This window comes from Periophthalmus magnuspinnatus, chromosome 10 (genome assembly GCF_009829125.3).
Source record: "Periophthalmus magnuspinnatus isolate fPerMag1 chromosome 10, fPerMag1.2.pri, whole genome shotgun sequence".
NCBI classification, from domain to species: Eukaryota; Metazoa; Chordata; class Actinopteri; order Gobiiformes; family Gobiidae; genus Periophthalmus; species Periophthalmus magnuspinnatus.
The window spans coordinates 10,526,903-10,552,259 of record NC_047135.1 but is presented as its reverse complement, the minus strand read 5'-3'; the positions used below and the strand labels follow the sequence as shown (position 1 = coordinate 10,552,259).

General features: G+C 40.5%; 2 protein-coding genes across 4 annotated transcripts in view; one reads left to right on the top strand and one right to left on the bottom strand.

The window, feature by feature from the left end:
• psd2 (pleckstrin and Sec7 domain containing 2) overlaps positions 1-25,357 on the top strand; it is a 288,837-nt gene that overhangs the window by 71,947 nt on the left and 191,533 nt on the right. The window lies entirely within an intron of this gene.
• Positions 1-25,357, bottom strand: part of ppp3cb (protein phosphatase 3, catalytic subunit, beta isozyme) — a 63,491-nt gene that overhangs the window by 15,604 nt on the left and 22,530 nt on the right. For all 3 annotated transcript variants that reach the window (XM_055225094.1, XM_055225096.1, XM_055225095.1), the window contains exons 2-6: positions 16,329-16,529; positions 13,897-14,021; positions 11,256-11,367; positions 3,492-3,637; positions 1,180-1,319 (exon numbers count right to left, since the gene is read on the bottom strand). In XM_055225094.1, the coding sequence (XP_055081069.1) occupies positions 1,180-1,319; positions 3,492-3,637; positions 11,256-11,367; positions 13,897-14,021; positions 16,329-16,529 (724 nt within the window). The remainder of the gene's footprint in view (positions 1-1,179; positions 1,320-3,491; positions 3,638-11,255; positions 11,368-13,896; positions 14,022-16,328; positions 16,530-25,357) is intronic.

Below are 25,357 nucleotides of genomic sequence, written 5' to 3'. Positions count from 1 at the left end.
GTTCACACTGGCCTCAAAAGTGGCCCAGATTTGAGAAGATTCAAGGTATTTGTGGTTTAGTTTTCCAGTTTCACTAAGACAGGTAAATGGGTCTGTACTCAGAAAATATACTTTATTTAGGTGTAAACTTCATTATTTAGTTTTAGTTTATTCTCTTTTTAACAATCCAGGCTTTGTATCTATAAAACATTTTCCAAATTACCAGTCCAATTTAAACAGTTCCATAATTATTTGAGAGAAGAACATGAACTGATAAACTAATAAGAATCAGATGCATTTCAGAACATGTTTGTAGAGTTCTAAACTACAGGGTTAGCAGGCTTTATACACTGCAAGAATATTTTTTTTTATTTGCAAATCACAGTAAAATTGGCTTAATAATTGCAGTTCTTTTTTGTAACATTTTGTAAATGTGAGTTAGCTGGTTCACTTTGAACTGTTTGCCTTGGGTTAAACGTAAAAGGGCCAAAAGTCAGACTTACTGTCACAGGTATTGCAAATAATTCCTGGTTTTGTAACAGAACTATTTAAGGGTTCACTATCGATAAATTATATAATATAGTTCATTAAAACTACAGTACTGGTGAAAAACTACTACAATAAGGTAGACATTTACACAATTACATAATTTATATATTTACTTTTAAACATAACAGTGGGAATGTTTTAGAGATAGTTTAAATAGATGTTGACTAAACCAGTGCAAGTGTGTAATTCCTATTTGCTGCTGCCTCCTATGGGTTACAATTGTTTAAAATGTCATCTCAAAGAATCATAAAATGCCCTTCAGGCTCAAAGAAGAGGGCGACAGTGGGCGACAGTGGCTCAGTGGTTAGAGTGTTGGTCCCCCAACCCGAAGGTCGGAGGATCAAGGACCAAGTTCTGTCGTTGTGTCCTTAGGCAAGACACTTCACCCACATTGCCTAGTATGAAAGTGGTGTGCGCTCGAATGATAGGTGGTGGTTGGATGGGGCCGATGGTGCAGATTGGCAGCCTTGCTTCCATCAGTCTGCCCCAGGGCAGCTGTGGCTACAATAGTAGCTTACCATCACCAAGTGTGGAAATGAATGAATAATGACTATAGTGTAGTGCTTTGAGAGGCTTTGACAAGCCTGTAAAGCGCATTACATGTGAAAAAAGTGTGTCATTGCCAGGCTCATAATGTGCTTAATGTTGTACCTGTAGAAGTATGAGCAGCCTCTGACCGTATTGTGTCCAAAATACTCTTGAGTTTTTTCGTTCCCAAAGTCCTCCAGAGGGTCGGCCCAAAGCAGGTCACACATGGGCCCAAAGGCTGGGGGCTCCTTAAACCGGTCCAACTAAAGCACAAGAATAATGCATTAGTCAAATATAGGTACAAAAATGTTTTCAAATTTTGGGCATTATTCATTCACTGCTTCTGTACCAACTAGTTGTGACAAAAGTATTGAAAAATTGAGGGCACTGACGTCCTTTTTTATCTTGGCGTACGTCATCAGAGGTATATATAATACTCCCAACAATGGAAGCATAGTTGGACTGGGTTGCACTAGATCGGAATGGACAACACTATCACGACGCTGGGAGGGTTCATGTCTCCAGGTGCTGGGTCCCGTATTGATGGTTAATACATTTCTGCTGAGTTAGAACTCATGCCTCTTCTTTTCAACTTTCAGGCTACAATTTATTCTACAACAAAACTCATTTGTGCAAGTATCAATACTGAAAAAACAGTTTAGTATTCCACTGGAACCAGTTCTCATTTCTGGTGCAGAGTCAGAAACAAAAGCCAGCATTTTTGACTGGAAAACAGCAGAACCTGTACCTAAAACTGGTCAGGACTATAACATGTTCACAATCCCCAATCAGGATTATGTATGTAATATGATTTATTTCAGGTTTTGACGAGGACAGCTATGCTATGTTATTTTAAGAATCACAGCATTCAAAGAGCTTTACATCAAGGAACCACTCACTTGCACAGTCATACACCAGTGTATGCAGACACTGGGGGTGAGGTGGGTTAAGTGTCTTGGCCAGAGACAAAGAATCGCACCACCAACCTGTGGGTCTGTGAATGTGACTGATCTACCTTTGGATCAGAGGGTGAGCACTCTACCAACTAAGCTTTGCCACCCAAATACCACTCCATTACTCAATAGTCAAACGGACACGTCACAAGGTGATCAGATTTATTTTGTGCATGTAAATACACTAAAATCACATGTAATTATTATCTGATTTGTTTAGTTACCAGACTTTTACTGGCCATGTAAATGTGTTAAAATCCAAGTCCAGTCCCATTTGTCACATTAAAACTGTTGGAGATATAAAAATGTAATGTACCAAATGCTCTCCTTTTCTCCCTCTCATGAAGCGTAGAGTACAAACGAACAGCAGAGACAAACACAAACAGAGCTGTCAGCCGAGCAGAGCGTCTCCACGGCAACAGAGCCGGCTGTCACGTGACCACTGTCACCTTGGAAACGCTGCCTCGGACCAGGAAGTGACTGTCACCGCCTCCATCACGGCTCAGTCCGGGTGTGAACCGCAGCAGTGCTCAGAGACAGCATGGATTTGTAGAGTACTTTACTGCTATTTCTGTTATTACCAATATTATTATTATTACTACTACTACTAGAACTATGAATGGCTACTACTACAACAACAAAAACACTACTACTGCTACTACTACTACTACCAATACTACTACTACTACTACTGCTACAGCTGGTCACTTTTGTCAGTGTACCCCAGGGCAGAGGTAACTATAGAAAAAGCTGACCACCACCAAGTCTGGGACGAATGAAAAATGCAGAGGCCTGTCACACGTGTAAAGTGCAATGCAAATGGAATGAGCATTCACTACACTATTATCACTACTGTGACTAAAAGGCTTACTACTCCAACGATTTTTGTTACAAGGCAGATAACTACTTTTACCTTTATCTAGACTACACAATAATCACATTACTGTATAGACCCTTAAAATGCTATGTAATCAGAACATGCTATGTAAAATGCTATGTAATCTATTAAATCACATTATAGACACATAATTTAAATGCATTTCTTTACACACTTTTAAAGGATTAGTGCTAGATAGTCAGGTCTGGAAAGACGGAAGTGATCACGTAGCTCTGGTTGCCATGGTAAAGTGTTAGCTTCTGTTGCTATGAACAGGCCTAAAATGTTATATTTTTGACTGTGGGCTAGTGGGTGAAAAATGTGTTTTTTAAAGTTACATCTGCTACCCTCAGTTTTACCATAATCTTGTTCCTAACCTTAACCAAGTCAAACTTAACAAACCTAACTAAACCTTAACCACTTGCCAAAAGCTAACCTTAACCCTAACCCATTTCCTAACTTAAAAAATAACCCTGTTCCTAAACTTCATCACGTCGAATGATCACTTGCAACAGCGCGTCACTGTGGACCCCACATTCCCGTCCCCCCTGATGCTCTATGCTACAGTCATATACTGTTCACATGTAGTTTGTGTCTAGTTTTACCTTCTTGATGTCGTCCAGTGTGTGTATTTCAGGGGAGAGTCCTCCATGAACGCACAGAAATTGTTGGTTCATGAGAGCAGCGAGGGGCAGGCAGTCAAAGGCCTCCATACATGAGTCGTACACCTGCTCCGAATACTTGATCTTACCTGGACACAATCAGGACACAGACACAAAGGGTTAGTCTGCAATCATACAAGCAAAACTAGAACTTACAGTCTCTTGTTCAAATAAAGAAGAAATGGCAGTCATTCAGGGTGAATAATTTCTCTCACCTCTGATTAATAGCTTTTGCAGCTTCACTAGAACTCTTTAGCAGGTTCAACGCTTTGTTTTGTCCTGTTAATTTCTCAGATACAGAACAGACAATGTATTTCTGCATGAATTAATCCCATGCTCCTTGCCTGGCAAATCCTTGATGATATCTCTCTGCATTTTCTATACAGAGGGATATCAATCTGGTCACCACTCCCTCTGTCACATCTCAAGTCAGATTAGTTAATTTCAGTAACGTATATGAAACGAAGGAGCTCATTGGTCATCTATAATTTTGAATAAAAAATAATTCATCTCACCTCACATTAATGCTTCACTCACTGATTCTGCAGAATGTCTTCCAGTTCCCTGTGATATTTTTTATTAAATTAGTTTTGATTCAGACAGACCATGACAGATTAATCCACCTGTCAATCACCGCCATTTGAACCGGGGGAGATTCACCAGTGACCAGAAACACATTAACTATTGAAGAAGTGTATATGCTGGATCCCATTGAACTTTTCACCGTTCAAAAGATCGAGAAAATATTCTGAAATAAAATGTTAATTGCTATGGCAATTTTTCACTTTGAAACCCAAGGATTGAACAGATTAGCTTGTTTCTCCATTAAGCCTGGCCTATGCCTACTGTACCAGATCATTATAAAGCAGTGCTGTACAGTGGGGCTTGTTTACTCTGCTTGTGTTACTCATTATGGCTAATCCAGGTGTCGTCAGCTCTTTCCACTTGCTCCTGAAACATTTATGAAGCGCCTCAAAGTCACACACAGCAGATGGTAAATGAGGCCGACCACTATTCGCACCAGTGCCGGGGGAAATCAACTTCCTGGTCCCTGGCCAATCAGACGCAGAAGAGCTAGTCCCTAAGCCAATCATTACAAGCCAAATTAATGTGCTACTAATCAACGAGAAGCAGAGAGAGAGAGAGAGAGAGAGAGAGAGAGAGTGTTGAGGGGGTTTGACTTTGCAGATGGTAATGACATAACCTGGTTTATGGAGGAGTTACTATAATGTAGAGGGCCTAGGCTTTCAACTGGTGGGCCAAGTGGGTCAGAAGAAGCATGTTTCAAAGTGTGGACTAGATCTGCAGAATATATCACATCAAGTAAAAAAACAAAAACAAAAGAGTTGGCACAATTATCCAATCACAAATACTGCAGTTATTTAGATGATGTCCTCTGCAATGTCCTCTTTTCTCTATGAAAAAAATGTTGCTGTACCTGTTGCAGTATAAATGTCACATACTGCCTATATTTAATCTTTAACAAGTATTTTTTGACCAGTGTTGTGTTTTTTTTATTTATTTTATAATCATACAATGAGCAACAAAGTCTAATTTTACTATGCCAATATAGTCCATGTTAATTTTAGACTATGGGGCAGAATTTTAGTCTATGGGAGCCACCGTAGTCTCATGTATTAATGAGTAGTTAAGACTTATAAACGTGATCTGACATGCATGTGATTCCTGTATTAGTTTATAAATTCATAGTTCAATGTGCAAAAATCAAACTGTTTTGTTGTGGTGAACATGTACATATACGTATATTATTGTAAGTGCCACACTTTCAAGACAAAATTTGAGCAAAATTTGAACACTGGGTTAATTGAAAATAAAATACAATTTTAAAAACTCAAAATGCTGCAAAAAGAGATGATTAAAATTAAAAATGATTAAAAATAGAAATGTTATGTTTACTTTACCTTATGAACCAGACACACTGTCTTCTAGAATGAACTGAATTACAATCTTACAAATAGCAGTATATCTTTGCACCTTTGAAGGTAATTTTAGTCCATTTGTCTGAAACTTAAATTTTAACAACTATATTTTAATGGTTCCATATTATGCTATTTTCTGATCTATGTTATTATGTTGTTTCCTCATCTAAAATATACCTGAGGTTTTGTTTCATTCATACATGTTTAACACATAAATCCTGCTCGTTCCACCATGTGATGTTATGTAGTGATACAGGAAGTGTTCCACTGGGTTTTGAAACTCCATACACCTTCACCATTTGGAAAACGTCATCCCTTGAACTGCCAATCTCTACTGAACAAAAGGTAAAAGTTAGATGTTAATTTGAAATCTACAGCTTCATGAGATTACAAGGTGGAAAAGAACATTTTGAGTTTTGGAGATACAGATAGACTAATCATAAAAGGTTTCTCAAACATGTGTGAATGAAACATAATTCAAATCTAGGTATTTTTCTGAAGAGGTAACAACATTATAACATGGCTAAATGTCAGTTTTGCTCAATATTGAACCTTTATGACAAATTTCTATGGGATAGTCTAAATATGTTCTGATTATTGTCCACGTCCACTAATAAAACTAGTTGAAAACAGACCTCAACAGAGTAGTGTCCCTGTTGAGACACTACAAGGAAATAGAAAGTTAAAACCATATTCAATGCCATATCGGCAAAAACTGATAAATAGGATGTGCATATGCGACCTTGACTGTTGACTTTTACTCTTGGGATTATTGTCAGGTCTGTGTTCTGTTGTTCCTGTGTATGTTCATTACAAAAGAAACGAAACTTAATAAAGATCTTGGGAAAAAAGCATACTTCAAAACATTTTCAGTGGAGATGGATATGTTTTATGGCATACTGTGGAATATTATAGCGTGTCTGCTTCCTGCTTCTGAAGAGTGCAGACACAAACCTTGCTTGTTCCTGCTGCTTCCTCCTTACTTTGCTTTTTTAATCATTTTACCTCTTCCATCGCTGGGAGATTTGTTTAGTTATGATTTTCTCTTAAGTAAACCAAGATTTTTAAACCATTTTTATATTTTTAACAAAATTTTTGACGAGCCACCAACATGTCCGGAGGAAGAAACAAAAGAAATTCTTTCTGTGAACGCTGTCGGAACTATCAACAACAAATTATTGAGCTACAAGCACAGATATTTGTTTTAGAATCTGAAAAAGGACTTCACCGAACCCTCCCTGTGACTTCCAGCGGTAAGCAGCCTACAGTTACTTTCAGAGAAGAGAGTGAAAAAACTGTTACTTTCAACTTAAACCTGAGTGATACGGTGTCTTTTCCAAAACTTTGTAAAGACAAGAATTTCAAGCCAACGCAACAAGTGATAAGAGACAATGCTAATATAGTTACATCACCCAAAATACAGCTGACAAACAGATTTTTACCACTGTCACAGACTGATGTTGATGTTAATATACAAACGGAAAATGGATTTTTGTCACAAAACAAGAGCAATGAAGTTGGCAAAAGAGCGGCGGCAGACAGGCGGTCTGTGCCAAACGTCAAGGTCAGAGATACGCTGCTGCTAGGAGACGGTGCTATCAGAGATGTGACTCACAGAGGAATCCAAACTTGCTCGTATCCCAGTCACACTGTCTCTGAGATTACAAAACTCCTCCCAAAAGTTTTGTCAACATACCAAGGAGCTAAACAGCTGATTGTGCATGTGGGTGCAGTTGACACCAGAATGAATCAGAAAAAATCTTGAAAAAGCATTTCATTGAATTATTTGAGGAGCTTGATAAAGTGGAGGTTAAGACTTTCATCAGTGGACCTCTTCCTACCATAGACAGAAGGAAGATGAACAAATTTCAGCTGCTTCAGCTGAACACATGGCTGTTCAACAAATGTGCAGCCAGAGGACTGCACTACATTGAGAACTTTGATCTATTCTGGAAACAAGAGGACCTGTTCAAGGGAAATGGCCCGCACCTGAGCAGAGGTGGAGTGAGAGTGTTGACGGATAACCTCCTCCACGCTCTGAGAAACCGGCCTGGACAGGGTCCTGGGCCAGTGAGAGAAAAGAGGAATGAGAGAAGCATCCTTGCTTCGCCAGCCAGAGACCAAGCCAATGTGTCAGCACCAGCAGCAGCACCACAACTACAACCACCACCTCCTCCAGCGAAGGACTCACGACCAGCAGCACAACCATCTCCCCCAGCAAAGGATTCAAAAGTGAAGGATGCATCTCCTGCGTCACTTCCCTCAGGGCCCACATCACAGGCCTTGAACCTGTCTGTGACAGCCCCAGCAGAGGTTTCAGTCGCAGCAGCACCCACATCACCTCCCCTGCCCACAGACCAGCCCTGGGTCCCCTTCGCTACATCTACTCCCTCTAGGGACTCCTCACTCTCCTTTTCCTCCCCACCTTCAGATGGCCCTTCCCGACCATCTAGAAAGTCTCATCAGATCAGGAATTAAGATGGGTCCCCTCACACCTAATATAGAGCGATCGAGAGTTCTGGCATCAACTATGCTGAACTCTTCCCCGTACCCACCTATCCAACAATTTCGTCTTTCACCCAAACTCCCCCCTGCTCCGCCTCCTCGGCCCTCACCTGGTCCCTCACCCCCTCCCCCCTTCCCCCCTGCTCTCTCACGTGGTCCCTCACCCAAACTCCCCCCTCCTCGCCCTTCCCTGCCTTCCCCCAGAACTGTTATCAACAAGAGCTAGGACACACAGATGGAGCTATATCTACAGTTACAACACGTAGACTGATTAACAGAAGGACAGTTAAACTGTCCAATCAGAGACATTTAGTTTACATTCCCTGTAAGATGATAACATCCAGTCCTACTGAAACTAATCTGAAACTTGCTGTGCTCAATGTCAGATCTTTATGTAACAAGTCCTTTTTAATTAATGATTTTATTTCTTCTTTTAGTCTTGACATTATGTTTTTAACCGAAACATGGCTTGACAAAAACACAGGTAATGCAGTTCTAGTGGAATCAACTCCACCCAACTTCAAATTTGAATCTGAAACACAAGTAAACAAAAAGGGTGGAGGTGTGTGTGCATTTTTTTTTAGAGATAATTTAGTTACTCACAGATTGTCATTTGGGGTGTTTTCATCTTTTGAGTATGTTTCATTTAAAATGGAGCTAAAACAATCCCCCTCCATACTCTACTTAGTCATATACAAACTGTCTGAGTTTTATTGATGATTTTACTGAGATGGTTTCAGTCGTATGCACAGACTTTGATGGTTTAGTCATTACAGGTGATTTTAATGTACATGTGGATAATGTGTTTGACAGAAACGCTAAAGGGCTCAGTTCTGTCCTTGAAACCTTTGGTCTGACTCAGCATGTCAGTGCCCCAATGAAGGTTAAAATGGTTAAAGATAAGCAGAAAGCGCCATGGAGGAATGATGACTTGGTCAGGACACAGAAAAGGGAGTGCCGGAGGGCCGAGTCAAAGCTCCAGATTCATTATGAGATTACAGAGAAAAGATGTATATGTACAACCACAGTTTATGTAGAACAAGGCAAAGGTATTTTTCTGACATTATTGGAAGTTGTAGTAACAACTCTCATGTCCTGTTTGCAACGGTAAACAGATTAACAAACCCCCCAGCTCCACTGCCGTTAGAACTAATTTCCACTATCCACTATCTAAGTGCAATGAGTTTGCAGTATTCTTTAATGACAAGGTTCAGGGCATTAAAAATGCCATAAATTCCACAACGCAAATAACAACCCAGCACCCACCTAGACACTTAGAGCTGACTCACTTTGCACCTGTAACTGACAAAACTGTCCAAGAGATTGTCACCAGTCTGAGTTCATCTACATGCTGCCTCAATATGTTACCCACTAAATTTCTAAAGTCTGTGCTCAACAGTTTGCTATCACCACTCACTCACATAGTTAGTATGTCACTTCAATCTGGAACATTCCTAAGCGCTTTGAAAACTGCGGTTATCAAGCCTCTCCTAAAGAAGAGCAGTCTTGATGCCACAATATTGAACAATTATCGACCGTTCTCAAATCTGACTTTTTTAGGCAAAGTCCTCGAAAAAGTTGTTTACCAACAACTTATTAACTTCCTCGAAATGAACAACTCCTTTGATGTCTTCCAATCAGGTTTTAGACCCCACCACAGCACTGACACTGCTCTTATCAAGGTGACAAATGACATCCGCCTGAACACTGATGCAGGCAAAGTCTCAGTCTTGATCCTGTTAGATCTGAGTGCTGCCTTTGACACTGTGGATCATGGGATCCTCTTACAGAGACTAGGGGACTGGGTGGGCATCTCTGGTACTGCACTAAACTGGTTCAAGTCCTATTTAGAAAACAGGGAGTACTTTGTTGAAACTGGAAAATGTATATCAGATAAAATGTCCCTGACCTGTGGGGTACCCCAGGGTTCAATCCTGTGGCCCCTGCTGTTCAATCTCTACATGCTGCCGTTAGGCCAGTTAATACGCAGCAATAATGTGTCTTACCACAACTATGCAGATGACACTCAGATCTATATCTCACTGGCAGCAGGTGAATATGGACCAGTGGATTCACTCTGCCACTGCATTGAGCAGATCAGTGTGTGGATGCAAAACAACTTTCTTCTGCTAAACTCAGACAAGACTGAAGTCATCATCTTTGGCCCACAGAAACATAGAGAAAATGTCAGCAGTCACCTCCAGTCCAAGCGAGCCTTAACACAGCTGCAGTACATCCAGAACGCTGCTGCTCAGGTCCTGACTAGAACCAGGAAGTACGAGCACATAAGTCCTGTGCTCAGGTCTCTGCACTGGCTTCCTGTAGCTCAAAGAATAGACTTTAAAGCAGCTCTGCTTGTGTATAAGTCTCTCCATGGCCTAGGTCCAAAGTATATCTGTGACATGTTAGTGCCATATGAACCATTTCGCAATTTGAGGACTTCAGGGACCGGCCTCCTGCTGGTGCCCAGAGTCAGGACTAAGCATGGGGAATCAGCGTTTCAGTTTTATGCAGCTAAAACTTGGAACAGTCTTCCTGAAGATGTGAGACAGGCCTCTACTTTGACAATATTTAAATCCAGGCTCAAAACAGTTCTGTTTAGCTGTGCATACGACTGAAAGGTTTTTATTCTGCACTCTTCTCCTTTAATGGTAATTTTATGATGACAAAAGAAACATGGACTGATGGACTTTTATTAGACATAGTAAAGTGACAGGAAAGTATTTGAGAAGTGACAGGAAAGTTTTTTGTAAAGTAATGGGAAAGTTCTTAAACTGAGCAAGACAGTGTTTAAAGAGTGTGAGAGAGAGTTTTTACAGGGTGCAAACGAGTGGGTGAGAGAGTTGCAGATTGGGTGATTATTTATGTTTTGATTTGTGTGATTGTAATGTCTTTCTTATTCTGTAAAGCACTTTGAATTACCTTGTGTACGAATTGTGCTATACAAATAAACTTGCCTTGCCTTGCCTAAAGGAATAACATTTCCATGGAAACAAGCAGGTGGATGTCTTCCTCCAAGCCAAATGAGAGTCAAGTTTGTGGAGGTGCAAGCCTGCTCACAGCAAGGAAACATTTTTTCGATGTTTTCAGTGTGACAAAAACATCCATAACGAAAACAATATGCTTTTATTTAAGCCTATTTTTAGGTAAAAAATGTTACATACTATGACTTTGATTGATTGTGGTTATAGATGTCTATTTATTATATTAGCTTCTGCTTGGCACTTTATAAGTAAGCAGTGAATGAAGTACAAGTACTCACATTCTTGTTTGAAGGTGAAGTATTCGGTCAGGTGTCTACATTCATGGTTCCCTCTCAGAAGAAACAGCGTCTTTGGGTAGAGGATTTTCAGAGCCCACAGATACAGCACGCACTGAAAGGGTCAAACAGGAGGAAAGATGTTACAAAAACAACATCAGATTCATAACTATAGATCCTCATACTCATACCAATATGGGTTAAAATGACTCAAATTCAGAATGTTTGATTATTGATTTAACTGATAAGGATTAATTAAGTGTTTTAACTAATTTCCAAAAATTAATTCTCAAGTTTGAAATTTCAACTGGAATTTTGCAAAGCGCTTGAATAACAAAAAATACATGTATTCAAATATATTTGGTACAATATAAGAAAAAAATATAAATCATAGGAACACTTTCCCTAGTGTCATGTCAAATTAATCAATCGATCCAGCTTTCTTTATAAAGCACTTAACAAGAGCAGCAGCCAACAACTGTGCGTCAGCAGGGCCGCAAAGTCATTTTCATACAATAAATCTGTGGCTCGCTAGCATGATGAGCAGCTATCCATCGGAAGTGCTGACAGCTGCACGGTTCTTTGTTGTGATGATGTTTACAGCAAGATCAGTTCCCATTGGGTACTGCAGTTTTCTAAAGCAGAAGTCAGTGGACTTGTTTCGTCTATTAATTATTTTCAGATGAACAATGCAATTTAACATGTGCAAATTATAACATAATGATTCTTGTGTGTCATAGATTATAAACTACATAGCAGACATAAGCACAATAGGTCTTCATGAATAAAACTTAGCAACCAAAAACTAGTAGTAACTAGTTTAAATGTGGCTCATAATTCCAATAAATGAAAATCTGCTGCTTGTTACAGTGAGTGAGTTCTGCAGTTTTGAACAGGAAGTCCTATCTCTACTACTGAGCTGTTTAAGATAAAAAATTTTGTTTATAATGGACGACATGTAAAACAACAATCTACTGTGATAAAGTATAATTAAATATAATACAAATGCATAATATGCCTTTATTAAGGACTGGAACACAGTTTGAGGTATTATGAGATTGTTTTGAGATCATCAATTGAGTTAAACTGACTCCTGACTCCTGACCTCTTCTGCAAAATCAAATCCAACAAGATGACCACAACATTTCCTACCCCGTCAGTAATTTTATGTTGGGTCCATCAATTTCAACTGTTCCATTTAACCAGCCAGCCCTGTAATCAAAGCTTTATATTCCCTCTGTATCTCCATGCACATTTGCTCTCCTACATATTTCAGCTCCTCCTACATCTTCAATCAGACCTGACCTTGACTCTGGCTCTGTCCTCTGCGTCCTATAGAGACACTAAATCTAAATAATGAACCGTCATACCACTGCTTTGTACATTACATCACTTGTTTCTCAACCAGGGGTACGTGGGCACTTGAAATTACTGTAGTTCATATTTTGAAAAATTTAGGTTTATTTGGATATCAATATCATAAAAACAGAAATATAATGATAACTAATAACATATTTGTTCTAGATTCACAAAATTCACTAGGTTTGCTAAAAAGATTTGCCCATTACCTGAGCTAGGGGATATTCTGAGTTTTAGAGAAACTAACTTAGGGGGTACTCAAGACAACAAAAGGTTGGGAACTTTTGAATTGGTTTTGTATCTGGTCATTTCAAAAGCAGGGGGATCTGGAGTCTGCCCAGGAAATTCTTGCACAAAACAGGCAACTTCCTGTAATAGGGGGTAAATAAGATCAACAAATAAAAGTTTACAATGGTTAAATACAGCCTTACACCCCGAGGCATTCTCAGGCCTATGTTCAGGAGAAACATAGTCCCTCCAGCATGTCCTCAGGGCCTCCTCTCGATGGGACATGCCCGGAAAACCTCCCTAGAGAGGCGTCCAAGAGGCATCCTGACCAGATGCCCGAGCCAACTCAGATGGCTCCTCTCCACATGGAGGAGCAGTGGCTCTACTCCGAGCTCCTCCTGTGTGACCGAGCTCCTCACCCTATCCCTAAGGCTGCGCCCGGCCACCCTACAGAGGAAACCCATTTCAGCCATTTGTATCCATGATCTTGTCCTTTTGGTCATTACCCAGAGCTCATGACCATAGGTGAGGGTAGGAACATAGACTGACCAATAAATTGAGAGCTTTGCCTTTCGGCTTAGCTCCTTCTTTACCACAACAGACCGATGCAGTGACGGCATCACTGCAGACGCTGCACCAATTCGCATGTCAATCTCATGCTCCATCCTTCCCTCACTCGAGAATATATATTCTATACAGAAAAAATATTGGTTCCAAATATTGACAAAATTTTCGATATTGTTTCGATAACAATATCTGAGGACCCCCCTCTGATATCACCAATAACGTATAACCCACCCCTAATATATATGTGGCTGAAGCACTGTCATTCAGAACTGTCGGCTGTGAAGGCATTGGTAGTACCAGACCACTACAATTTAGACCATTGTTTCTAGTGTTTGTAGCTTCTTCACATCACAAGGCTGTGTCCTTAAAGTGTCTAATAGACTCTGTACTCATTCAAGTGCAATAGGCTTCGATTTTAGCCATCACAAGGCACAGCTTTGAGCATATGCAGAGTAAAACATTAGAGTTGTGTAATGTTGTATTCACTGACCTCGATGCTGAAGTAGCCCCGGTCCACGTAGTCACCCAAAAACAGGTACCGCGTGTTAGCAGGAGACCCGCCCACCTCAAACAGCTTCATCAGGTCAAAGAACTGTCCGTGAATATCTCCACACACTAGAAGAGACACACAATGTACACAAAATATTAAAGCAATAATCAGCCAAGTGCCAAATGTGATTGCTGCATAATTGTTGAAGAATTATTGGGGATTTGTATGAAAAATATTGAGTAGTGACATGTATGAAAACATGTACATCTGAAAAAGACCATTTTGCAAACATTAATGGACTGAACTGTGTGATCACAGTTACTGTATTTGCCCTTGTGAAGGCCAAGTAAAGCTGAAACAAGTTGGCATTTTTTAAAGAAGTCATTAGGCATAATTCAATATAGATTTTTTATATTTTCTAAATCCCATGAGTACCTCTATGCTGCTTTAAACTGTATTTGCATTGTAAAGATCCATATAATTCAACTCTCTGGATCAATGTGGTCATTGTAGCCTTGGGCACATATGTGCTGCCTGTGTGAATGAAAGCTGAGGTACAGAGGAGTTTGCTGAGGCAGAAACTCTACATCTGTTTTTCAATACAGACCTGTCAGAAATATAATGCAAGAGAAATTAACATGGACAAATTAAAAAGACAGTTGTAGAGGGAGCTATATCTGAACTTTACTCAAGAAATTCAAGATTCAAGAACACAATTTAGTGAAAAGTGTAAGAAAATATCTGAAGCATTTCTAGCCTTTCTGCACAATAATGTGGAAATACATACATTTTTTTTGTAAATAAGTAAAGATATTATTTAACATCCCAAATATGTTTTGTAGGTTTTATAGCAAATTGAACCAAAAGAGTGAATACGTTTTGCTTCTCATCCAAGAGGCTCTCAGTTCTGACAGGCTTCTGTAAATCACTGCCAATCTGTCTGAAGCTAACTTCACTGAAACTAACATACCCTAGTTGTTTACAGTAAGCAGCATCTGTTCTTGGTTAAGGCTGAACTAGCCTAAGTTGTGAACTGTCCCCTGAATCATATTTTGCATGATAACTCAAGTAAGCTTTTACTTACTATGGGAAGAGTAACAAAAAATTTACTCGAGACTACTGTTACTTCAAGAAAAATATGACTCAAGTGGGAATAAAAGTATACTGCTAGAAAAGTACTCTAAAAAGAACAATTTCTTAAAAAAGTTACCAAGTACTACCCACCTCTGTCTGTGACTCATTATAGATGCAAACTAATTACTGAAGTGTTGCTCATAACAATATTGTACACTTCTTTTTGGGAAAAATTTTACTTCATGGTTTGGTTTTAATATTACCGTCTATATTTACTTCAGTTATATATCACACTTCAGATTTTGTTATCGTGACAGGCCTACTCAGGACGCCTACCCAGATTTTGACTTGAGTATGTCTTCTCCACCTGTCTACAGTGACATTAGGGATCCTGTCTGTCTCTCTGCCTTTCCATAATCTCAGTTTAAAATCTATGCTTTTACAAACCTGCCTCTTAACTCTCTCCTTTCAGAGTGTGACGTAAAATTTAGATTTGAAATGGCAGTGCTTGTCCCTGTGGAGATATTGTCAAAAGGCTAAAGCGATCAGAGAGAATCTTTAAAGAATAATGATCTGATGAATGTGAGACCATTTGAAATGCCACGAGGAGGCAACAAGACTTGAGTTTAGTCACAAATCAATGGTCATCAATTGAATCTTTAACAGACTTGTTTCTACAAATCTTTCTGTCAAATAAGTATAAATATGTATTATTACATTTTAATATATTAATATATATTTTAATATATTAAAAATAAGATCATATAGCTCCTGGCACTGTGTGGGGCTACCAGTATTGCAATCACCTGCTTTCAGGAGGTTTCAGCTGTTGCAGTGTGGAGGTTTGCAGTCTTATGATCATTGTCTTTAAAGAGGGGGTATTTTACTTCTATGGGGTATTATTATTATTATTATTGTTATTGTTATTGTTATTATTGTTATTATTATTATTATTATTATTGTTGTTGTTATTATTATCATTGTTATTATTATTATTAGCAGTATATTATTATTATACTGCTGCTAGTACTAACTGCTAAAACATAATATATTTAGATCACCATGTTTTATTGTTTAAAAAATGCTATATTTGCCTAAAACAACATATGAACATGTTTTATAAGCTTTTTGATGCTCTAAGCCTCCTCTCCCTTTGTTCTTTGTGCTTAATCACTTGCCGCTTCAGACTGCTATCAAAACACTATCAGTGTGAAATCCCGCTAATGAAACTACTGCACACTGCATCAGGTTTGTTGTGTACAGTTTTGTATCATTCTTTTGTATATTAATGGAAAATTGTTATGTGGAAGCTCAGAAGGGTATAGTTTGCCACTGTAATTATATTATCTGAATCTCACCTGTGACCGGCGCCTCGATGTCCAACATGGTGCGCTCCTGTCTCAAGATGGCTGCCCCCTCGTCGATGATGCGCAGTGCCACAGTCTCCTCCAGACGGCCCTCTTTGGTCAGGTGGGCTTTGAGCAGGTCCACCCGCGGCCGACCCTCTGCATCAAACACCTCCTTCATAGTGAGCCGGTGGGCCAGGGGGAAGGGGACCGCTGCAGGGATACAAAGGGACCCACAGGGGCAGGTTGAAGCATTAATACAGTAAAGGCTGTTTTTTGTACCAAATCAGTCAGCCAGTTAGAACCATTAAAACTTCCCCCACCCTTACACCACCACAACAGCAGAACCATAGGCCTCCTCAGCCTCTCTATCTCCTCTCCTGTCCTCCTCTAGACAAACAGTCGACCCACCTGCACTCAGCACTAGGATGGTATTACCTCCATGTGGGAAAAGTGACTGAGCTCGGTCAGAACATACATATTAGTAAATTGGAACTCATGACTTTCATGCATTTCAGTCGCCCACAGAGGTCACAACTTGGATCTCGTAATGACGTAAACATTAAGAAATTCCCCATTCAAAAGATGGATTTTGATTTCAATTGCAGTACTGCAACCAAATCCTTCAAATCAGGAAGGATACTTTATGCCTGAAACTCATGAATGGATTACCCGGATCCTCCTTGTGAGTATTATCTTCAGGAGTAGATCATGGTAACAAATTTTGAAATGCGAGAGTTTACTGAAGAAAATGCAAACAGTAAATGATAATACTAAATCAAATTTATGTCACTGATGCATCAACCCAAGAACAGACTTATACCACAAATAACTATTCTAAATGTATAGAATAGTTATTATTATACAATGTATAATATGGTTAAAAAAAAAAAAAAACAGCTTGAGCTGAATGTTATATGAGATAGTATAAAGCAGGGGTGGCGAACACGCAGCTCTCAAGCCGCATGCGGCTCTCTACCCATAGGAATGCGGCTCTTTGCCTCTCATCATATTTTCTATATACTATGGCTCTTTGCATCGTTTCATGTTTCACTTATTTTTTTCTCTCTTAAAACACATTCAAATCCACCAGGGCTTATTAAAACAAACAATAAACAATATATAAAAACTGATTTATCAACTTTTTTTATGCTGCGTCTGACACGTGACCGCTATTTATCTGCGCGGGTTATGTCTAATGCCGCGAAAATAAGTAAACATTTCATGCACGTGCAGACTGTTACCCTCGTCATCAAAATGGCAAAATGCAAAACTAAACGAAAATATGAGGATGAACACGGGACATTTCTGGAAGAATGGGAAGATGCTTACTTTTTTATTGAACGGAATGGCAAATCACTCTGTTTAATCTGCAATACTACAATATCACATTTCAAGGCTTCAAATCTTCAGCGTCATTTTAGCTCTCTCCAGGCTCATATGGACAAGGAATTCCCCAAAGGTTCTGAACTACGCAAGCACAAACTGAGCACCTTGAAAAGCCAGGTAAAAAGACAGTCTCAAATGTTTAAGCAATTGAACAAGCATGGAGAAACTGTGACACTTGCATCCTATAAAGTGGCCTGGAAGATTGGTGTGTGTGTGTCGTGTGGCTCTTTGACTCTTACAGTTGACAATTTTGGCTACCGTAAGAGTTAAGTTTAGCATTTGTTTTAGATGAACAAATGCTAAACTTAACAACAGTGAATACCCAGTAAGTTTCACACACATAAAACACAATAGAATACATTGTTGCTCGGACTCAAGGACAGGACTGTGAGTTCCTGTGACCCTGCCATTTCATGGAAGCTCATGAAGATAACACTGCTGACCAAAAGATCCTCCTTCACACACGTACTCATGCACACAATAAAAAGTGTAAACACACACTCATCAGGGCTTTCCCTCTATTCTTTCTGGAGACCCATAGCTATGCTATTCACTTTTGCATTGCTTTGTGGCAGCTTTACTTGTATGAGACTCAATAAATCCTTCTGACTTTACATTTCAGATTCATTCATTTCAGCTTCTTTGACACTGACACCAGAAACAAACACCCTTACAATAAATAGGAGAATGAAACGCTTTAATACTTAGGTTGCATCTGTAATGAGTCATAGAAGTTATGGATCTTATCATATAGCCAAAAATAACCAACAATATCCCAGTAGTGCAAAGAAAATGTACACACGATAAATAGTGACCTAAAATTATTGTTCCATCATATATTCATATATTGAACAATAAGTCAATATAGTAATTATCATGACCTATGCTAGCCTATCCAGGAGTGAGTTGGAAGGATCACTACAGCAAGAGACAGACAGCTGTGTCACTGTCACAGTCTGCAACATGGCCTCCTATTTTTGTCTCTCGTCCCCTCCCTTTCTGTGTGTTGTGTGTCTCCACCTACCTGGGCGTGGCAGCTCAGCCTGTCTTCAATAAAAACACTTTGTAATCGTTTTCCGTTGTCAGCTTCTGGGTCGGGATTTATACATTGTGACAGTTACAAGATGACAGTTCATGAAATATTAAAACAAAGATCCAGAAACTATCAGGTCCTATATTTCAAAAGGAAAGTTGTTACAGCTGAAGGACTCTGATGCCCCTTTTTTGTCACTTCCTTCTGCAAAAACACAGCACCTACACTCACCTCTGAGGCATCTATTTCAACCATAAACTGTCTTTTGGGATCTGGAACTCGAAGGATTGAAGCTGTAGTGAAGAGGGTCTTCAGAGTGTTGAAGGCTACATCTCCCTCTGCTGACCGCTTGCAGGGCACCTTGGAGAAGGTGTCTTCCCTGGGCTTAGAGAAGATCAAGATTTTGTCAAAGTAAACAAAGACGTACTTGTTTAGCATGTCACGAAGGACATCGTTGTCCAGAGCCTGGAATATGGCTGGGGCGTTGGTGAGACCGAATGGCATAACCAGGTACTCATAGTCTTCCACTCGTCCCCTTCACGGATCCGGATGAGATGGTAAGCGTTGTATAGGTCAAGTTTAGTGAAAATAAAATAAATGCCTTGATCTTTCTAAAAACCTGTTGGAGGTCATGGCACTCCTTAGGAACACCTCTTAGGTCTGGTTCAGGACCAGAGTTGTCAGTAGGTAGCACTGTTGGAATGGCTTGGTTGAGGCAGATCTAATGACAATATGAACTCCATCTAATAATGGAACCTGTAGACCAGTTGATATGGGGGTTATGATGGAGAAGCAAACGTAAGCCAAGGATGACAGGGTGCTGTAGAGTTTTCAGGATGTGAAACTGGATGGTCTCATGATGGTTTCCAGCCAGTAACAGGAGAACAAGGACAGTACGATGAGTTATGGAATTTAAAAGTCTGCAGTTTAGAGCATTAGCTGGTATGGGTGCTGGAAGAGGAACAAGATAGACCACCAGCTGCACCAGGTGCAGAGGATGTGGCTCTGAACACCTTGTGGAGTTCTCTAAGCATATGCATCAAAGGAGGCACAGGCAGCTGTCTCCCACTCAGCAGTTCCAAACAGCCGCACCCTTTCTGTAAGACGATTGATGGCAAATGACAATTTGGCTGTCTCAGTGGTGAATGTGTGAGGCTGTAGGGCAGAGAGTGGAGCAGTTGGCCAAAAATGGATTACATCTTTCAGGGTCTCTTCCATAGCATTTAGATGCACCTACCCGGAGGTTCTGAAACAGGTCCAGGTGCAATCATCTCAAAAGAAGGTTGGAGTGCAGGATTGTTTGGGACGGGAGTGACAGCAATGACTAGCTGGGTAACAGTGACAGTAACAGGCAAGCAATGACCCGAGCTTCAATCTGCTGCCACCATCCACCTCTGGAGTTAAAAAGGACAGGTATGGAGAGAGCAACAGTAATAATCGCAGAACTGTTTCAGTGCACAAAACTAATGTCACAGCCCCACCCACTGAAGGACGCGATAAACACTGTCCTGTGCATAACAAACCACATGCCTTACAGCAATGCAGAGACTTCATGCTCCTCGCTTCTCCAAATTCTACCTAACCTCCAGCCGAGCACGGCGGGGAGAAACACGAAGAACAGGAGGCAGCAGTCATTTCGAGTCGCACTGAAGTATTTGGGGAGGGTTTCTCTGGGAAGTCATGTTCAAAAATATGTCTGGTTAACGTCTACCCTGCCAATGACTCCAGCGAGTTTTTGATATGTTCAAAGTCAATGGTAATGCGGCTTCCTACACCCTCCAGACATGCAGTGGTACAGGCCTCACTTTTGAGCCGAAGAGCCTATGGTTACGTAACAGAGGCCATAGATGACTCTCTCGTTATACTCCTGTCCATATTGATTGAGTGCTACATGATTCCCAGTAAATGAGAGGAAATTCCTGTGAAAATCACTTTACTGTCAAGCCACACACCAGTCTCTCAAACAGACAAATAAGGCTCAGTGACACAAACATGAAAGGCAACACACAAAACTAAAGTGTGGGAAACAATGTGTTCTGCCAGACCAAAGACGACAACAGGCTTGCACCTTCAATGGATGAACTGCTGTTGCTCAAAATAACGGACAATGAGTGTTTCCAGGACGAATCACAAAGCTGGGTATCTCCGCTACCATTTTGTCAGCCAAGTGCACTGCTGCCAAACAATCACCAGTACATGATTAGCCGCCTCAAGTCACTTGAACAAACTCAAAACAAAAACCCTGAAATGAAGACTTTATGCAGAAAATGTTGGACAATAGATATAACCGCGCTGAACTTGGCCGTGCAAAAGTCCAGCTTGGTTGCTGGAACTACCCGTTGGTGTTTGTCCTTGATTGTTGTACAGTTTATCTGCGTTGTGTGATTCTCCGTAGTTTAATCTGTATAGCCAACATAAATACTGGTCAGGAAACCATGGCTCAACACGGAGAGCAGTTCTCTTGTGCCCGACTCTCATCAACTGGCCATGTATAAAACAATTAATTGATAATGCTTTACAATAAAATTACATAAAATGTACCTGTATAGCCAACATAAATAATGGCCAGGAAACCACAGCTCAACGCGAAGAGCAGCACTCTACAAGGGTAACAAGTCACATTAGCATCCAAAAGTTAGCTTCTATCACGACATGTGTAACAGTCCATTACTGTGTAATAACTCATATGTTGTGCAAATATTAGCTCATAAATGTCCCAGATTACGCAAAGAATGTGTACACTTAGGCAGTCATTATATAATCAATAATTAAACAGAAAAACACATCATCAACTGGCAATGTGCTCGCGATGCCAGGGGCACTTATCACTACTGGTCACCACAAGAGGGCCCTACTCAATTACAATGCAAGCTCAATTAAAGGTAATGACAAGTCGAATCAAATACCATTTCATCTCTGTTACATAGACACGCAGAGCTTGCACCCCCAGTACAAGAAGGCAAGGAATACTGGTACTTGCCCTATTTTGGAGTATACCACAGACAAAAGCTATCACAGATACGAGTGGTATTTGATTCCTGTGTGCAGTTTGAAGGTATGTCACTCAACACTGCACTTCTATCAAGGCCTAATCTAACCAATAGTTTATTAGGGGTGCTTGTCAGGTTCAGGAAGCATGCAGACACAGTCACCTCAGACATCCAACAGATGTTCTATTGCTTCCTGGTGCGTAAGGACTGCAGAGATGTACTCAGGTTTGTCTAGCACAAAGACAACGGACATAGCTCATAAAGCTCAACCCCCTCATTGGAGATGACACGTTGTTGAGAGTCAGTGGTCTTATTAGCCGTACTGGGCTGGGAGTAAAAGAAACTAACCCTATAATCTTACCAGGCAGTCACCACATTACTACCCTCCTTGTGCGCCCCACCATGAAAAAGCGAATCATCAAGTGAGGCATTTTACCGAGGGTGCTGTCCGAGAGAGTGGTTTGTGGATTGTAGGAGAAAAAGATGCATTGGAAAGGTCATAAGCAAATGTGTGACATGTAATAAACTGAGAGGGAAGTTTGAAGAGCAATTGATGAGCAACTTACCTATAGATAGACTTCAAACAGAGCCCTCCTTTTCTTATGTGGGTATGGACATGTTTGGCCCATGGGAGGCAAACAAGAGGGGGACAATACTATTCACATGTTTATGCACAAGAGCCGTCTACGTTGAAGTAGTAGAGGAGATGAGCTCTTCAAGTTTCATCAACGCACTGAGGTGTTTCTTTGCATCCTGCTAAACAGCTGTGCTTGTAATGCGGTACTAACCTCATTGGTGCGCACAAAGAAATGACTGACACACCAAAAAAGGACAAAATACAGCACTTTCTGCAGGATTAGAAGTGTACCTGGATCTTCAACCTACCCCATTCTTCTCATATGGGAGGAGTATGGGAACGGATGATTGGTTTGGCTCGCCAAATACTCAATAACATGATGCTGCAAGCTAGTCATGTTCAACTCAGCCATGAAATCTTAACCACATTTCTTGCAAAAGTCATGGCCATAATAAATATGTGTCCAATGTTTCCAATATCAGCAGATCCTGAGCATCCCCACATTCTGTCATCTGCTATGTTGCTAACACAAAAAACACACGTTGTGTCCTTCATCTGTGATAATATGAACCCCAAAGATATGCTCAAAAGCCACTGGAAGCGTGTCCAGTTCCTTGTGGACAATTTCTAGTGCAGATGGCGCAAGGAGTATCTCAAAAGCTTTCAACTTCGTCAAAAGTGGCACCATAAGAAGACCGACATCAAACAAGGGGATGTTGTGCTCCTTAAGGACAAATGAACTAGAGGAAATGAGAGGCCAATGGGTGTAATCATAAAGACAGTTCCGAGTGAAGATGGTATCATTGCAAAGGCTAAAGTTAGAGTTGGTTCCCAAGGGACTGTTAAAACTCATTATAGGCTTATTTCTGAGATGGTTTTCTTATTATCTAGTGATGTTTAAATTCATAGTTTATGGTATCTATAAGATACCAGGTGGGGCGTCTTCTGACCAGTTTATTCTGCCTATTTTATATTTTAGTTTGGCCAAGTGAGCTGGCCCTTTAATAAAAAAACAGGATGTTGTCCCTACAGGTCATGTGCAGTAGTGCACGCAGTATAACAGAAAGGTCTCTGCTGGCTGACATGTGTTAATTACTGTGTAATACGTACATGAAGGCATTCTCAGAGTTAAACACCTGCGTTGCATTACTGTGGGAGTCCAGAACAGCAGCATTCCAACCCCACCTTGCATTGTATAAGCCCAGTCCATGTGACATCTCCATCTCAAAGCCTCGAACCACTGCTTTGAAGATAGTGAGGTACTGGTCAGACCAGAGTTCCCTCCAAAAGGTAACTCAGTGCTAGAGATGAAATAAGGTGAGGAGTTCTGTCAAATGGGAGGAGCTTTGTGTACCTTCCTGTTGCTGCTGTTGTCCCATATAAATCTTTATAACCTAAATGAAATAATTTGGTGACTAATAAAATGTTTGGTCAACTAAGAAACCATACCAAGATACCAAACAACAAAAGGACTACAGGCCTATCAGTCACATGAAAGGAACTCGGAGTAGAGTCAAAGCTGCTCCATATTGAGAGAAGCCAGCTGAGGTGACTCAGCATCTGTTTCGGATGCTTCCTGGTGATAATCTAAGAAGACCAGTTTGTTCTCTTTGGGCTCTTCCCATGTGAACTTGATGTTTGGATCCACAGCATTAAGCAATTGTGCAGTAACAATAGGAAAGAACTGGTGTCTCTAGGTAGAAGTCTTCAGAAAGCCCACATACACTGACCAATACCTGCTGTTTGATTCACACCATCCACTGCAGCAGTTATCTGTACTCTACAACAGTGGTTCCCAACCACCAGGCCAGGGACCGGTACCGGTCCATTACGCATTTGCTACCGGGCCGCACAAAAACAGCAAATAATTTATCAGCGACCGCATCTTCTCCGACGTAACTTTTGCCCTTCCCTCATGACGCGCTAATAAGCTTGTCCGTAGATATATAAAGAAAATCCTAAATTGGAAATCGCCACAGAAATGTATTTAATGTAGTGGCAAGTATATTATCTGCTCTTGTCCTCTGCGGTGACGTATCACGTTTAACACATCAGACACCCAAAAGTAGAGCCACAAGCTAGTGAAAATGAGCCAAAACAAAAGTCTTTGGAGTGCTTTTTAACAAAGGGGAAAAGGCCAACTGAGGAGCCAGAAGAGGAGACTATGACCTCCAAAAAAAAAGAAAGCTAAATGTAACAGACAATACCTGGAGTCCTACTTAAAATATGGGTTTGTCATTACGCTCTGCGTAATATGCGGGAAAAACAAATGAGGCAATGAAACTGTTTTGGCACATGGAGACTAAGCACCAGAAATTAAAAGATAAGATTTAGAGTTTTTTGAAAGAAACAAACGTGAGCAAGAAGGAAAGAAGAAACAAGTGCAGGGCTCCCACTGATGCAGCGGTATGGTGAGCTGTATTTTTTATGCACTTAACTTATTTTTGCCATATTTATCTGCCATGCATAGAAGGCTGGTCCGTGAAAATAAAACCTACATTGTTCCGGTCCGTGGTGAAAAAAAGGTTGGGGACCCCTGCTCTACAACACAGAGCTCAAGTGGTGCCCACAGACAGAGTGAAAAGTGAAGGAGGAACAACATGTGGAGAAAGCCCTCTCGGCTTGTGGATATCCAAAATGGGCTTTCAATAGATCTCAGTGAGCTAAAAAACAGGACAACAGGGAATCTGAACCTAGAAGGATAGGCGTAACTTCCTTACATAGTGGGTGTATCTGAAGAACTTCAAAGAATTTTCAGACAATTTGAGATTCCGGTCTATTTCAAATCTACAAAAAGTTTAAGACAGAAACTGGTTCACCCAAAGGACAAAACCCTAAGCCATAAACAAAGTAATGTAGTCTATTCCATTCAGTGTAGTGAATAGTGCAGTGAGTGTTACATTGGAGAAACTAAACAGCCACTCCATAAGAGAATGTGCCAAGAGCTCCTCTGGACCCCAGTTTGCCGTACATCTCCACACTCCTTTAAAGATAGTGAGGTACTGGTCAGATCAGAGCTTCCTCCAAAGGGAATAAAGGGTTAAAATTGAAA